This window comes from Silurus meridionalis, chromosome 10 (genome assembly GCF_014805685.1).
Source record: "Silurus meridionalis isolate SWU-2019-XX chromosome 10, ASM1480568v1, whole genome shotgun sequence".
NCBI lineage: Eukaryota > Metazoa > Chordata > Actinopteri > Siluriformes > Siluridae > Silurus > Silurus meridionalis.
In genome coordinates, this window is record NC_060893.1 from 5,162,725 (window position 1) to 5,178,894 (window position 16,170).

General features: G+C 39.6%; 1 protein-coding gene across 1 annotated transcript; it reads left to right on the plus strand.

Moving 5' to 3' along the window:
* Window positions 1-7,826: 7,826 nt before the first annotated feature.
* adck2 (aarF domain containing kinase 2) lies at window positions 7,827-15,788 on the plus strand. Its single transcript, XM_046858564.1, is given in 10 exon segments — window positions 7,827-8,055; window positions 8,273-9,103; window positions 9,667-9,813; window positions 9,904-9,967; window positions 9,970-10,031; window positions 10,126-10,221; window positions 11,764-12,009; window positions 12,099-12,227; window positions 12,339-12,392; window positions 15,091-15,788. Coding segments are annotated over 9 exon segments (1,719 nt in total). The 5' UTR covers window positions 7,827-8,055; window positions 8,273-8,326; the 3' UTR covers window positions 15,235-15,788.
* The last annotated feature ends 382 nt before the right edge of the window (window positions 15,789-16,170 follow it).

Consider the following 16,170-nt stretch of genomic DNA (forward strand, 5'->3'; position numbering starts at 1 on the left):
AGAGAAAGCGTACAACAGGGTGTGGAGAGAGGAGTTGTAGGTGTGTTGTATGAAGAAGTCAGGTGTGGCAGAGAAGTATGTGAGGGTCGTGCAGGACATGTATGAGGACAGTGTGACAGCAGTTAAGTGTGCAGCAGGAACGACAGACTGGTTCAAGGTAGAGGTTGGACTGCATCAAGGATCAGCTCTGAGCCCTTTCCTGTTTGCAGTGGTGATGGACAGATTGACGGACGAGGTCAGACAGGAGTCTCCATGGACTGTGATGTTTGCGGATTATATTGTTATTTGTAGTGAGAGTAGGGAGCAGGTTGAGAAGAGCCTGGAGATTACTTACTACATTGATAAATCACCAATTACAATATGACTTGAGTAAAAATCTCAGAGTATCTAATTTGAACAGTACTTGAGTATTTGATTCATATTAAAGTTGAGGCTCAAAGATACACTAGTCCTCAACACCAAGACACGTGTTAGTGAAAAGCCAAAAACAGTTGATTTGTTATGTTTTGTTTCCTAAAATATGAATCAAACTGCACACCTGAATGCTGCATTAACCAAAATCAACACAACAGCCTCTTTAACATGCCAGAACAAAATAAAAAAAACAAAGTAGTAAAGCAATTTTTAAAAAAAGGGATCTTCAGTTAACAAATAAAATGATTGTATCATGTCACAAAGTAGAAGAATCATTAGTATGCAATGGACAAATAAAATAATTTATGTATTCGCTAATACAAATATATCACCCAAATGAGGATGGGTTCCCCTTTTGAGTCGGGTTCCTCTCAAGGTTTCTTCCTCATAACATCTAAGGGAGTTTTTTTTTTTCTTTCAAAGCATGAAACAAAATGCTAAATAAAATCATCCTGTGGTTTTGTTTAAAAAAAAAAAAGATATCTGTTATTGTTGGTTACAAAAACAGATAGGTGGAGTGTGGAACAGAAATATAGACATTTTAAAAATGGTTAAAATACGGTTTTAAGTTTAAAAACATAGAACCGTATTTTAACCATTTATAAAATGTCTATATTTCAGCCATAAAATTTTAGCTGTGTGCTGATTGGCTCTCTTAATACAATCACTGCAGCTTATCATCTGTGTGTATGCATATTTCTGTTCCACACTCCACCTTCCCACCACCACCTGGATAGATCTATCATAGGAGTCCCTCTATGGTTCTTGACCCCTATATGTTAGAACATGCCTAACAAAGCAGTGTTCCAACACGCTAGCAGATAAATTCCACCAACACCAAACCTTTCTACACAAATCTACACACTATCCTGATAATGGTCATGACTGAAATGTACTTGTTTAAATGTTGCCTGTTTTTTTTTTCTCCCCAACTTGATCAAACTGCCAATTCCCACTTTAACATACAAGCAGAAAAGGCTGAAACTTATCATGGGGGTCCATAAAATGTTTTTAAATATATGAACCACTGATGGACATGCTGTTTAACAGAACAGTACTCTTTACCCTGACATATAATAGAGTGTATACACCACAGAACATTGTGGCATTACTGGCTTTCAAAATTCCAAACTCCTGACCATCATGCATACACTTTTCATGTTGCATCACTCCAAAGCCCCTATGTGGAATTATTCAAGGTTCTTCCAAACTTTGAAGAAAAACAAAAGAACGCTTTCGATTCTAGATTTTTCCTTCTCACAGTTCACAGATCCCACACTCACTCAGTTCTGTTCACATGTAACTCCATAAAACAATCCAGAGGCACCATTGCTGGACATGGGGAAAGAGCAAGAGGTTTAGAAATTACTTCTGGCTTGTATTCAAGAGAGGAGGAGGCTGGAGAAGTAGTGGATCGCATTTCACACAGATACTGGCAACTTTTTGTGTAGAAATGCACATACATATTCTTTGTTGCATGCAGTTGTTTTATTAGTTTTGCTCTAAAAGAGAAGAAGGAAAATGAGCAGAATGTCCTGTTGCATTTAAAACTTTTAAGTAATACAAAAATAGAAGGTAAAAGTGGTAGCTGTATGAGATTTTCTTAAAGCCTTATAGCCATAGGGAGGATAAGACTGTAAAGAAACATGGTGTCATTATACTAAAAAATGATTTGTCTCAATCAGTAAAATATGGTTGCCTGTTTTTATTGTGTATCGTCTGTATTTTGCCGAAAAATAGAGCAAAATACATGTAGCAACAAAACGAGTCTCAACGTTCTACTAACTACTATCAAAAGCTACTAATTATCATAATGAGCACCAATCTGAGAAGCAAGACAAGGTAATGAGAGTCTGAGTGCAGGGAGAGACAGATGTGGACGCAACATCTGTTCAGGGATGTTCCGGATAAAGGATGGGGGACATGTTTATTAACCCTCTCAATGACAGCTGAACCTCAGGTCTGTAAAGTGTTACACTCTAGGTTTTTCCTACTGTGGGCTTCTGTGAACTGTGCAAAAAGGGAACTAACCAATCACAGGTACCAAGTGATATCAAAAACGTTTGAAAATTATGGTGTTATTTGAACCGGTGTTATTCTGGCCACGTGCGTTACCACGTCTACCACGCAACTTATGTCAACAATCCACATCATCTCAATTCTGCCCTGACCCTACTCGCGAGGTTTAGCTCCTGTGGACTTCTGGGGACTTCACCTGAAGATCCAGCTCGGATGTCACAGTTTTGACACCATTGCGGAAAACCAGCACGAATCTCAGAAAGCGTTTGACACACTTCAAAACTAAGACTTCCAGAACATATTATAGTAGAAAACCAGTTTGGACAAAACCACTAACCTTCTTTTCGATATGAAGTCCTTTTAAGACCAGTATTGTTGATACCAAAACCAATATATTCAAAAGCCATTATTATTAAGATAAAATATACAACAATAGACTGGACTTTACCGAATAGACTGGGGGTTACAAAACATTATAAACCAACAAACCTTGGACAAATTTTATTCAAACTCATGATGATTCTACATTCCCTCCACTTGCTTTCATAATGGAATACAAGAAATTCAACTTTTTTGCTTTTGAAAAAATTCTCCCAGAAGGTTCAGATGACACAGTAATCCACAAGATATATTTAATTCATTTTAAATCAGTTTTATTTGTGGAGCAATTTTAACAATGGACATTGTCCCAAAGAATCTTTACAGTGATAAAAATTTTATGAACAATATATGACTATGACTATGATATATGAGGGACAAAATGCTGACTTGTTTGTAAAATACATATAATCAATACAATCAATCTTCTTCTTCTTCTTCTTCTTCTTCTTCGGCTGCTCCCATTAGGGGTCTCCACAGCAGATCATCCGTCTCCATACCACCCTGTCTCTACATCTGCCTCTTTTACACCAAATAATCAATACAATCAATCAATTGTTTAAAAAAGAAAAAGACATAGGATTGATATTTTAATGTAGGAATCAATCCTTCTGATACAACACCAGTATTTATGCTTCAGTACAAGGACTGATCCACCCAACCCTATTTGCTGTAACAATGAAGCCACAGAAACAATTTTGCAGCTTTAATTGTGATATATAGTGAAATATAAGAGTACATTTGCCTTCAGATAAAGCAAGCTACATGGTAAAACGTTTTTAAAACAGAAACCACAAACAGTAGAGCTGCAATAATCAACGAAATTGACTATAATGACAGCAATTCATCAACGTGAATGTTAAAAGAGAACATAACTGTTATGCAATATGGTGTAAGCTTGTAGTTTTTGGCCCGAATGCAATTCGGCATTAGAGCCATTTTCACCAGTGATGTATGTAACCTGCTGATTTAGTAAATGAGCACAAATTGGGTTCGGAACAAAACAAGCGCAACAGATGAAATTTCTCTGATGTAAAAGGCAATCCATTACCATGTGAAAGGGTGCTGGAACGTGATATTTAAATATCTTTGCAGGCAAAGTTCATCAAGATTTTCTAATTTTCTGTAGAGAGTATCTGTGAGCATTAATAACTGCCTGTACATCAAACAGATCTTCTCTAAAAGACAGCAGAATGTGATGTTATGCTTCATTCAGGTCCTGTTGCTGTTCTTATAAACAGTCATAAAATAGAAGGCATAAATCCTGGAAAGTGGTAGCTATATGGGGTATTCTTTTAGTATTATAGCCATAGAGAGGATGAGACTGTAGGGGAGAGTTGGGTCAGTTTACTACAATTGCCCCAGTCAGCAACACTCAGTCTGCCCATGTTTACAGGATCCTCTATCAAAAGTCAGCAGCATATACGTGAGGTTTATACATGAATGAGTAATTACTTACAATATCTGCCATAAAGTGATTTAGTGTGATTGCTCTTAAAAAGTCCATGTGCAGTATGGTGTGATATAAAGTGGCACTGTGCTGTTCAAGTCCAGAGTTTAAGTGTCATAGTGCAAAAACATAAAGATTGTGCCGAAATGAGTGACGATGGAGAGGGAGGTCCAGTACTAGAGCCTGGGTGGTTCCTGGTTTAAACTCTTTTTAATAGTTTTAATAAATTATAAATAATAATATGGCCTCCCTGGTGGTCTAGTGGTTAGGATGCGGCGCTCTCACCGCTGCGACATGGGTTCGATCCCCGGTCAGGGAACCAACCCCAGCCACTTTCAGTGCCGGTCCCAAGCCCGGATAAATGGGGAGGGTTGCGTTAGGAAGGGCATCCAGCGTAAAACATGCGCCAAATCAAACGTGCGGAGGATCCGCTGTGGCGACCCCTAACGGGAGAAGCCGAAAGAAAGTTATAAGTAATAATATGGCCGAATGTCCTTCTTCCCGCAGGCCATTTGGCCATATTATTATTTCTAATTTATTATTATTATTTCAAAAAATAAAATAATTTTTTTTCACTTTCCTAAACAGTGAACAGCCTACATGAAAGAAAATGTATTATTATTCATTTTGTTGTTTGTTGTTGATGTGACATATTTGTGTATCTTGCAATGCTCAGTAAAAAATGACCCAACTGTTGTCCACTCTTGTCAGAATGGGAGACAAACACGAATGTGAGTCATTATGGGGCTCTTAAATTAAAAGTTACAGGTAAAATAAGACCGGTAAAAAAAACCCTTGGTCTTCAGCTGTTTGATTTGATTTGATGAGTCTTTTCACATAATAGCCGTAGACTCTAGTTCTTGGCTGACAGGAATGGATCCTGGTGTGTTCTGTTGCTTTAAAAGGTTATAAACCGTAAGGATTGATATAAGGTGCAATTTGAGATGTTTTTTTTGCTCACAATAGTTGTAAAGAGTGATTATTTCAGTTACTATAGATTTCCTGTCAGCTCGATCCAATCTACTCATTCTTTTCTGAGGATCGAAGAATTTTACACTAGTGAACAATCAAATGCTCACTAGTAGCCCCTGATGGACAAAATGGTGTAAAGCAGCCAATTCCATACTGTAGCTGCTGTAGCTTTTTTGGTAGCGTAATATTTTGCAAATAAATATCACAAAACTGTTTCCTTTTTACATCATCTCCATTTCATTTGATGCAAGAGCTCCAAAATCTCACTTTTAACGTTGACTTGACTTACCTTTATAATTGTATATATATGAAGATATACTCTTGTGTGATACAAAATAACTAGAATGTTCAGGAAATATAAAAAATGTTATCAACAATATTTGCTTAACTGTTTAAAGGTTAAGAAAAAAAGAACAGTTTCGGTTAATTCACAATTTCTCATCCTTTAAAAAAACACAAAAAGAAGAACACAATGCACAAAACTGCAGCTCCAAATAAAAATTGGGATATTTCATTCTCTCTTATCTATGATTGACTGACTGGTTTCTTTTCATTTTATCACCCCATTTTGTTCTATTGGTAATCCTTGAATCAATTATTTCAAATAAATCTTACGAAATTCTTTGCAAACGTGTGCTTTGTCTTCTTTTACAAGATCATATTATTTAGTAGACAGGAACATGCACTATACTGCCAAAGGTTTGCGGACACCTGGTCATAAGTATGGTATGTGCTTTTGAGCATCACATTCCACATTTAGTCCCAATTTGCTTTAGAATTCCCTCCACTCTTCTGGAAAGATGTTCCACTAGATTTTGGAGTGTGCTTGTGGAGATTTTGCTCATTCAGACACAAGTGTTTTAGTAAAGTCAGGTACTGATGAAGGTGAGGTGAGGAGGTCTGGGGTGCAGTCAGTGTTCCAATTCATCCAAAAGTTGGTTGAGGTCAGAAGTCTATAGCAGGAGATTTTCCACTCCAACCCATGAAAACCATATATTCATGGAGTTTGCTTTTGTGTACAGAGGCATCGTCATGCTGGAACATGTTTGAGTCTCCCAGTTCAAGTGAAGGGAAAAATACATGCTACTACATCCAAAGACACCCTGTACAATTGGGTGTCTATTGTGTGCCTTGCGATAACAGTTTGCGAAAGAGCCACATATGACTGGGAAATTCAGGTGTCCCAATACTTTTGTCCATATAGTGTATATGAAATAAAGTGAGCATTGAATTAAAGTCTCTGTGTCTCTGGGTCTAGACAAGAAGATTCATATGCTTGCTATTATAGATTAAACTATAAATAACTGTAAAAGTTATTAATGTATATTTACCATTCATCGATGTTATAATTTAGCATACATTAGGGATGAGTGAATTTTATCCATATGAGGGAACTTTTTTAGAAAGGTACTAATATGTAGTGTCAGAGTGTTTACACAGAACAGGCATAACATTATTTCATTATAAAATTATGAGCGGTGAAGTAAATAACACTGATTATATCTTCATCATGTAAGAAGCAGGAAAAATGGATTTAAGAGAGTTTAACACGGGTGCCAAATTGTGATGTCTAGAGGACTGGGTCAGAGCATCTCCAAACCTGCAGCTCTTGTGGGGTTTCCTCGTCTGCAGTGGTCAGTATCTATTAAACGTGGTCCAAGGAAGGAACAGTGGTGAACCAGTGACAGGGTCATGGGCGGCCAAGGCTCATTGATGCACGCGGGGAGCGAAAGCTGGACTGTGTGGTCCGATCCAACAGACGAGCTCCTGTAGCTCACATTGCTACAGACGTTAATGCTGTTAATGCTCAACAGGTCAGGACTGATTTTGCAGTAAAAGGAGGACAAGCACAATATTCGTAAATGGTAAGAATGTTATGCCTGATTGGTTTATATCCTCACCTCATCCTCCATCATTATCTGGTTTATTTAACAACCTTGTAGCTGAATGAGCTCAAATCTTCACAAGCATACTTCAAAATGAACATCTTCTCAGATTATTATAACAGCAAATGGTCCTAAATGTGGAATGAAATATTTGAAAAGCACATAGCAATCTTATGGTCAGTTGTAGCTCAAATTCATCAAGAATGTTTTGGCAGCAACAGTTGGTCCAACACAATATTAGGCAGGTGGACAGAATGTTATGCCTGAGTCGTGGTCATGAAATTATGTCTGATCGATGTTTGTCTGAGGAAGTCTTACGGTATTAAATACTTGAGAACTGAACCTTTGGACATTTCTGGGACTACTATTTGGTCTCTAAGTAGTTCATAAATGAGTTATCCACTGTTTGGTTCCACATGTGGTGCTTTTTCTTTTTTTTTTTTTGTCCATTTGACATCATACACGTGTGTGATTATAGTCAAGTTGCACTTAGTACTGAGTATATTGTACTTCCAGAGATTTGAAAGAATCATTACTGGTTAAGAAGAAAAATAAAAAGCGCAACAATTACCATATCATTATAATTTTTCAAATAAATTTCGCAATAGATGTTACTAAATCTGTAATGTCTTATACAAAACACCCCGGAACGCTTCTTACTAACGCGGAACACCATATTACCGTCGTGAAAACCTAGCCGGAAGGATTTAACGGTGGCACCGGAGAGAGTGCGGCCAAATTTCATAGCAAGGATGAATGAAAACATAAACGCAACCATGTGCTGTTTCAGGGTGATGTGGCTGAACCGGTGCTGTATATCGAGTCGTACTTATTAGCCGAATAGTTCAAATAAACGTTTATTGATTTTATCGATCAGTTTTATTGATCGTCTATAGCCTGATGTTTCCTGTATACAGTAGGTGATACACCTTATAGGTATTTATACTTCGGTGTAGCTCAGTGCGCATGCGTCGGTTTACAAGCTTTAATAATGATTCAGTGCAATAATGTGGATCAGTTGTTAATGCAGTGTGTCCATAGGAGCCTCATCTATATACACAAATGTAGCTGAAATGTGAATTTTGCACCAATATATATTACTAACTGATGCTACGGATATACAATGTCAAAAATGTCTGTATTTTGCACTAAGGTTGCTTTCCGAAGCCTCAGGTTTACCATTCAGAGAGTCTCAGTGTCCATTCGAATGATCCCATCCAGAACTTTGTTGGTGAAAAGGAGCTATCAGATTCTTTCTCGAACCCCAAAGATGGTGTTGTGGTGTTGGGCGGCTAGTGGATTTACTTACGCTTCAGCCCAGGAGGCAGTGCTTCCTCGGAGAACTACAGAAAAAAAGTCCCTTGCCAAAGTGCAGGTCCACAGACTGACCTTTGTGTTCAGGCTGGGCATCCGTGCCTTGGTCCTCCTGCTGAAATTCAGCCCATTGTTGCTTCTGTACCCACTGAGCCTGCTCTCGAAGCACTGGGCCACATGCTGGCTTAACGCCCTGCTCTGGGTCACAGAGACATCCGGGCCGACGTTTATCAAACTGGGCCAGTGGGCCAGTACACGACGAGACATCTTCTCTCAGGAATTCTGCGATCGATTTTCTCGCCTCCATGTCAAGGTGCATCCGCATTCTTGGAATCACACTAAGCAATGTCTGAGCCGAGCTTTTGGGGAAGGATGGAGGCAGCTCTTCGTCTTTGAGAGTAAGGAGCCTGTGGGCTCAGGATGTGTGGCACAGGTGTATCGGGCTAAGGCTTGTGTGGCAAGCGTGAAAGACCCAGCATTCCAGCAGCTGGTGGAGGGGCTTGAGAAGGAGGATCTCCTGGAAGCCTGGGAGGTTCCTGGTTTGGGAGGCACTTTGGGTTATTTATGGGGGTCAGAGAAAGGAGATGGAGAGACGTCTGAGAACTTGGATGGAGGTTCTGCTGAGCTTAGACATGAAGAGGATAAGGGGTTAATACCAGTAGCAATTAAGGTACTGTAACTTCTGAAAGGTAAAATGACTGTCTGTGTGTGTGTGTGTGTGTGTGTGTGTGTGTGTGTGTGTGTGTGTGTGTGTGTGTGTATATGCGCACACACACACACACAAAACACTGTATGGACAAAAGTATTGGGACACTTCACCTTTCCTGCCATATGTGGTTCTACTTCAAACTGTTACCACAAAGCTGAAGTCACACAATTGTATAGGATGACTTTGGATGCGGTATAATAAAAATTTGTGTCCACCTGAACCCGAACCTGTTCCAGCATGAGTTCTTTAAAGATATGGTTGACTGTACATGGTTTGGCGAGGAAGATCTTGAGTGTCCTGCTATTGAGCTCTAATCTGACAAAGTACCTTAAAAAACAAATACCATATTTATCACCAGGTGTCCACAAACTTTTGACAGTATAGTGTGTGTGTGTGTGTGTGTGTGTATATAATATATATAAAATATATATTTTTTTACATCATCCACATTCACCGCATTATACAGTCATTTTCATTATTGTATGGAAAAGTGTTGCAAAAAATGTTCCAACATTTCCATGCAGGTGCTTCATCCTGGCATCAGGAGACAAGTTCAGATAGACCTGATTCTGATGAAGGCAGGCAGCATGCTCATCAGCTGCTTACCAGGCCTGAAGTGGCTCAGTCTCCCTGAAATCGTGGATGAATTTGAGAAGCTCATGACTAAGCAGGTAGTACTAACGTTCACCAGATACTCTTTTACAAACCCTGCGTTCATTTAATTTATTCACGAATTTATTTATTAAAACCTTCGCCTGCAGATTGACCTTCGTTTCGAAGCCAAGAACATGGAAAAGTTCAAGAACAACTTCAAGGATTTGGAATATGTAAGTTTCCAACACCACTAAGACCATTTGTCACAAGTACTGTCCTGGTTGAGACGTATGAGGTCAGTCAGTGTCTTGGCACTTAGTGGCTGGTCTGTATGGTCGTCTTCTCGGATTTCGTCGTTCCAATAGTTTTTCTGTTTTTTTTAATTTAAGGAGAGTGAACCCATTTCGAACTACCTTAAATCAGATGTTTCTGTGGCTATGAAGCAGAGAATTGCCCGCATGGGGGTGGACACGCTGCTGAAAATGGTGCGTATCGGACTCGCATGCACACTCATGACATACAGACTGAAATGCTTTTACTTATAATGTAGGATGAGGTGGGAATGTACAGTGTGGGGATAAAAAATATTATATATTATATCAATTATTTTGTATTCGAACAAGTAAAAGAATTTGATCCCACACCAACCAGCAAGAATTCTGACTCCCACACACCCAAATTAGTCCTGTACCTTTAAGAAAGAACTCCTAATTTCAACTCGTTATGTGTATAAAAGACACCAGTCACAGAATCAAACTCTTCCATTCAAACCTCTCCACCACTGTGGGAAAGACCAAAGAGCTGTAGACCTGCACAAGGCTGGAATGGGCTACAAGATTATCAGCAAGAAGCTTGAGGTGAGAAAGAGGCCACTGTTGGTGCGATAATTCGAAAAGGGACGGAATACAAGATAAGTCAATCGCCCTCGCTTTGAAACTCCACACAAAATCTCACCTCATGAGGTGAGGAGGATTCTGAGAAAGGTACGGGATCAGCCCAGAATTACACAGGAGGAGCTTGTTAATGATCTCAAGGGAGCTGAGACCACATTCACCAAGAAAACCATTGCTTACACACCACGCCTTCTGCTCAAGAATGTACATGAACAGACCTGTCTGAAGTCTGCTAATGAACATCTGAATGATTCAGAGACATGTGATGTGGTCAGATAAGAGCAAAATTGAGCTATTTAGCATCAACTCGACTCACCATGTTTGAACGCAGAGAAATCCCCACTGTCAAATATGGAGGAGGAAACATTCTGCTTTGGGACTGTTTCTCTGCTAAGGGTACAGGAAGACGTCACCACATGAACGGGGGCCATGCACTGTAAAATCTTCAATAGGAACATTCTGGACTTAGCCAGAACACTAAAGATGGGTGGTGGACGGGTCTTCCAGCATGATGATGACTCAAAACCTATAGCCACGGCAACAATCTGATGGTCTTGTAGCCCATTTCAGCCTTGTGCAGGTCTACAATTTCATCCCTGACGTCCTTTGACAGCTCTTTAGTCTTGCCCATGGTGGTGGAGAGGTTTGAATAGCTAGCCAAAACACTAATGATCCATCGAGTATCAACAGCATTAACTTCTTCAGCAATGTGAGCTACTGGAGCTCGTCTGTTAGTTCGAACCACACGGAGCCGCTTTCGCTCCCCACGTGCATTAATGAGCCTCGGCCGCCCATGTTCCTTGAACCACTTTGGATAGGTACTGAGCACTGCAGACTGGGAAACCCCACAAGAGCTGCAGTTTTGGAGATGCTCTGACCCAGTCGTCTAGACGTCACAATTTGGCCAGGGTCAAACTCAAATCTTTACGCTCGCCCATTTTTCCTGCTTCTTACACTCCAACTTTGAGGACAAAATGTTCACTTGCTGCCTAATAATATCCCACCCACTAACAGGTGCCATGATGAAGAGATAATCAGTGTTATTCACTTATCATGTTATGCCTGATCGGTGTGTGTACATATAATGTGTGTGTGTCATACGTTCTCCGCCATGTAAACTGTGTTTCTGTGCAGGTGTTTGTGGATAATTTTGTCCATGGAGACCTGCATCCAGGGAATATCCTTGTTCAGGTGGATCAGGGAATCTCGGGCCAGGACAAAGCCACTCTGACAGATCTGTGGGACACGGTGGTGGTTAGCATGAGACCTTCACCTCCTCCCTTACAGCTGGTGCTGCTGGACGCAGGAATCGTAGCCCAGCTGAGCGAAGAAGACCTGCGTAACCTGAGAGCCGTATTTACTGCCGTCGTTCTCCAGCAGGTAATGACTCATGAGGTATTAGAGTTCATTTGCATAGGCACTATGTAAAGAAAAACTTGCATATTGTGTAATGCTTTTATGCATGTAAGGGGGAGCAGGTAGCAGAGCTGATTCTACACCATGCCAGGGCCAACGAATGCCAGGATGTGCCACGCTTCAAAAAGGAAATGGCTGAGCTCGTGGACCTTGCTGTGAGTGAGACGCTGTCTCTGGGGAAGGTACAACCACATGCCTACTACACACACACGCACACATTTCTTATCACAGTGTTTCTTGAGGTGACTCAAATATAAATGTCTAATCATGTTTTGCTTTGTAATTGTGTAAAGATTCAGGTGTCGGAGCTGCTGTCGCGGGTGTTCGGCTTGCTAATCCGCCACAAGGTATGTGAAGGGTTTACATAAGAGCACACACATACACAGTGTTAGCCAAAAGGTACACACACAGTTCCCGACAGTGTGAGCTATTAATACATAAAAGGAAACAGGAAAAGTGGAAAGATTTGCTCATTTTTATTCTAATCTATAAAATGCAAGAGGAAAAAATCCAAAGCGATTTCACAAACTGGGCGGGGAAACGAATAAGATGCACAATATGATGTTTGAATTGAATCGTTTGTGAAATTTCTTTGTTACCCATACGGATACCAATTTTGTATTTTTATACACAGCGTTGATTACGGCATGCAATTGCCGTGGCATCGTTTCGATAAACTTCTGCAATGTCACGACATTTATTCCTGTCCAGAGTTGCAGTCATTTTTTTTTTCTTCGATATCTTGAAGTCTTCTTCAGCACATTCCAAAGATTCTCAATGGGGTTAAGGTCTGGACTCTGTGTCTTATTATGTCTCATGCTCCCTGAACCAGTCTTTTACAATTTGAGCCCGATGAATCCTGGCATTGCCATCTTGGAATATGCAGCAACCCCAGATCATAGCACTGCCCCCACAGGCTAGGTACAGGTAGGCACTAGGCATGATGGAACAGTGTAAATCTAGACTCATCAGACCACATGACCTCCTTCCATTGCTCCAGAGTACAAACTTTATGCTCCTTAGATGTTCTCTTTGTTTCCACTAATTTGACCATTCTGAAACAGATTAACATCCTCTCCACGATCACAGTGTCTTCCAATATGGTTGTTTAAGAAATGAGAAGCTGCTCACTGCATCAGTTAGGGTTTAATAACGCTCTTACTTATTTGCTTAGTTAAATTCAGGTGGTGATTTTTTTTTTTTCTTCTTCAGTGTATTTCAGCATATATTTACTTATATATAGAATCATATAAACCCATATTAGCTTAAAATATACCGACTCTTTAATGTGCAACCCTGATTCCAAAAAAGTTGGGCTGCTGGGTAAAATGTAAATAAAAACATACCCATATTATTATAATTTTTTTTTTTACAATAGAACATAAAAAACTCAAAAGTTTAAAATATGCCATTTTAAAAGGGGGAAAAAAAAAATCAATGCAAAAATATTATGTCTTTGAACTAGGCTCTCTGATCATATGCCCACTGGTCCCACTCCTCTTTAGTCCAGAGGATCTATCAGTGGTTTGCAAAAAATCAGTTTTATTTGTGTAGCGCTTTTAACACTGGGCATTGTCCTAAAGCAGCTTTACAGAGATAAAGGTTATAGCATTAGAATGTATCAGTTTAGTGCCTAGAAGTTTGTTCCGTATCATTTTAAGTTTATCCCTAATGAGAGGCGACTGTGGCAAAGAAAAACTCTCTGAGAGGACATGAGGAAGAAACCTTAAGAGGAACCAAGTTCATAAAGAAACTCATCCTCATCTGGGTGACAGCGAATGTGCATTCATTTCAGATCCATAATTGTGGAGGTGTACTCTTCAGTAATGGGTGCTTAAATGCAAAATCTGTATACTTCTGTCCTGAGATAATTGAAGTAGACTGTTGATAATTACAGTCCAAATCCATCCTCAGAGTTTGAGTTGCTCAGTAAATTTGTGGATCTTTAGACTGTTCATGTGGAACCATCCTCACACAGAATGGTCTCCAATTAAAGAGAATTCCATCCAGAGGAAGGGTGTCAGGATGAATCAGGCAGATCTGAAGAGAAGAAAGAGACAGGAACACTAGTCACTGGTACCTCAAGAGGAAAAAGAATTTCAAATGAACTACAGAAGTTTAGCACTTTTGGCTCATTCCATTTTAAATCTGCTTCGGCCCAAAAAAAATACTTTTTTTTCTGGAAAAAAAAGAAACTAGACATTTTTTTCTAGATCATGTTCACATATTCTTCATTGCATGGGAAAGCTTTAACCTGCATTTGTGGATGTATCCCCACAGCATGATGCTGCCACCACCATGCTTCACTGTAGGGATGGTATTGGCCAGGCGATGAGCACCTGGCATTCAGGCCAAAGTGTTCAATCCCTGTTTCTCATGGTCTGAGAGTCTTTCAGGCGCCTTTTGGCAAACTCTAGGTGGGCTGTCATGTCCCTTTTACTGAGGAGTGGCTTCCGTCTGGCCACTCTACAATACAGGCCTGATTAGTGGAGTGTTGCAGAGATCGTTGTTCTTCTGGAAGGTTCTCCTCTCTCCACAGAGAAATGCTGAAGCTCTTTCAGAATGGCTTTCGGGTTCTTGGGCACCTCCATGACTAAAGCCCTTCTCCCCGGATCGCTCCTAGCAGCCCGCTTCAGGAAGAGTGCTGGTGGTTCCAAACTTCTTCCATTTACGGATAATGGAGGCGACTGTGCTCATTGGGACCTTTAATACTACAGAAATGTCTGTTTCCTTCACCAGATTTGTGCCTCGATACAATCCTGTCTCTGAGGTCTACAGACAATTAGTTTGTTGTCTGACATGCATTGTTAACTGTGGGACCTCATATAGACAGGTGTGTGCCTTTCCAAATCATGTCCAATCAACTAAATTCCCCACAGGTAGACTCCAGTCAAGTTGTAGAAACATCTTAAGTATGTTCAGTGAAACAGAATGCACCTGAGCTGAATTTTGAGTGATATGGCAACCGCTGTGAATACTGTATAATGATTATTTTTATTATTATTTTTTTTATAAATTTGCAAACATTTGTCCTTGTGTTCACAGGTGAAGCTGGAGAGCAACTTTGCTTCCATTGTGTTTGCCATCATGGTCCTGGAAGGTTTGGGCAGGTCACTGGATCCGAACTTGGACCTGCTAAAAATCGCTAAACCTCTGTTGTTAAAGAACTGCACCTCGTTTCTTTCCTGAACTCTTTACAATTATGCACATTTTGAGCCAGTGTCTGAATGTAGCCTAGACAAATAAACCTCCTGTACTTAATCTAGAAACTTAATATTTACAGCAGTTGTTCCTTTACCAAAGATAATGGATAACACCTACATACAATGGGACAATGGGACATCATAGCCAGTGTGTGTGATGGATTTTTTATTTTATTTTAAGAAAATATTTGTAACTCTTGATCCTTTTTTAACATTATAGTGAAGCCTCAGACTGTTTTTCAGCATAACAAGCTTTAATGCTTTCCACATTATCGACTGAAGACCTCATCATCCTGCCTGCCAGGAAACACTGCTTACACACACACACACACACACACACACACACGTAAGCTCTTTAGGAATTCTGTATTACCTGAATGCATCATGTGTTAAGACCGATCTGAAATGACCCTGGAAATATGATGCAGAATGAAATACATATCCATAAATTGTACGTATGTAATTTTTTTTTATTAATTGAATCTTTGTGTCTCTAAAATCAATAAAATATGGAGGTACTTTCCTGATATTTGATTTACAGATCCGTCAGATGCAGTTTTTTATATATATATATATACAAACCAGTTCTTAATATGTGAAACAAGACCTGATGCTTTTTTTTTTTCGAGAGCTGAAATGTAACATCATGCCATAGATGTGAAGCTGAAAGGATATATTTTTTCTTCTTCATCATTTTCTGTACATATTCTGATCGTAGATCATTACGGCAATCGAAAAATTATATGTAGTTTTCAAAGTCCTGGATGTATAATTATTTTTTTTTTTGGATCGGCAGAAGAGCGTTAAAGTCCATGTAGTCATCCTGTTGTATTTTAGTATATTTAGTGTATATTTATGCTGGTATATATAAGTACACCAATCAGGCATAACATCATGGCATTCTAACATTATGACTAAGTGA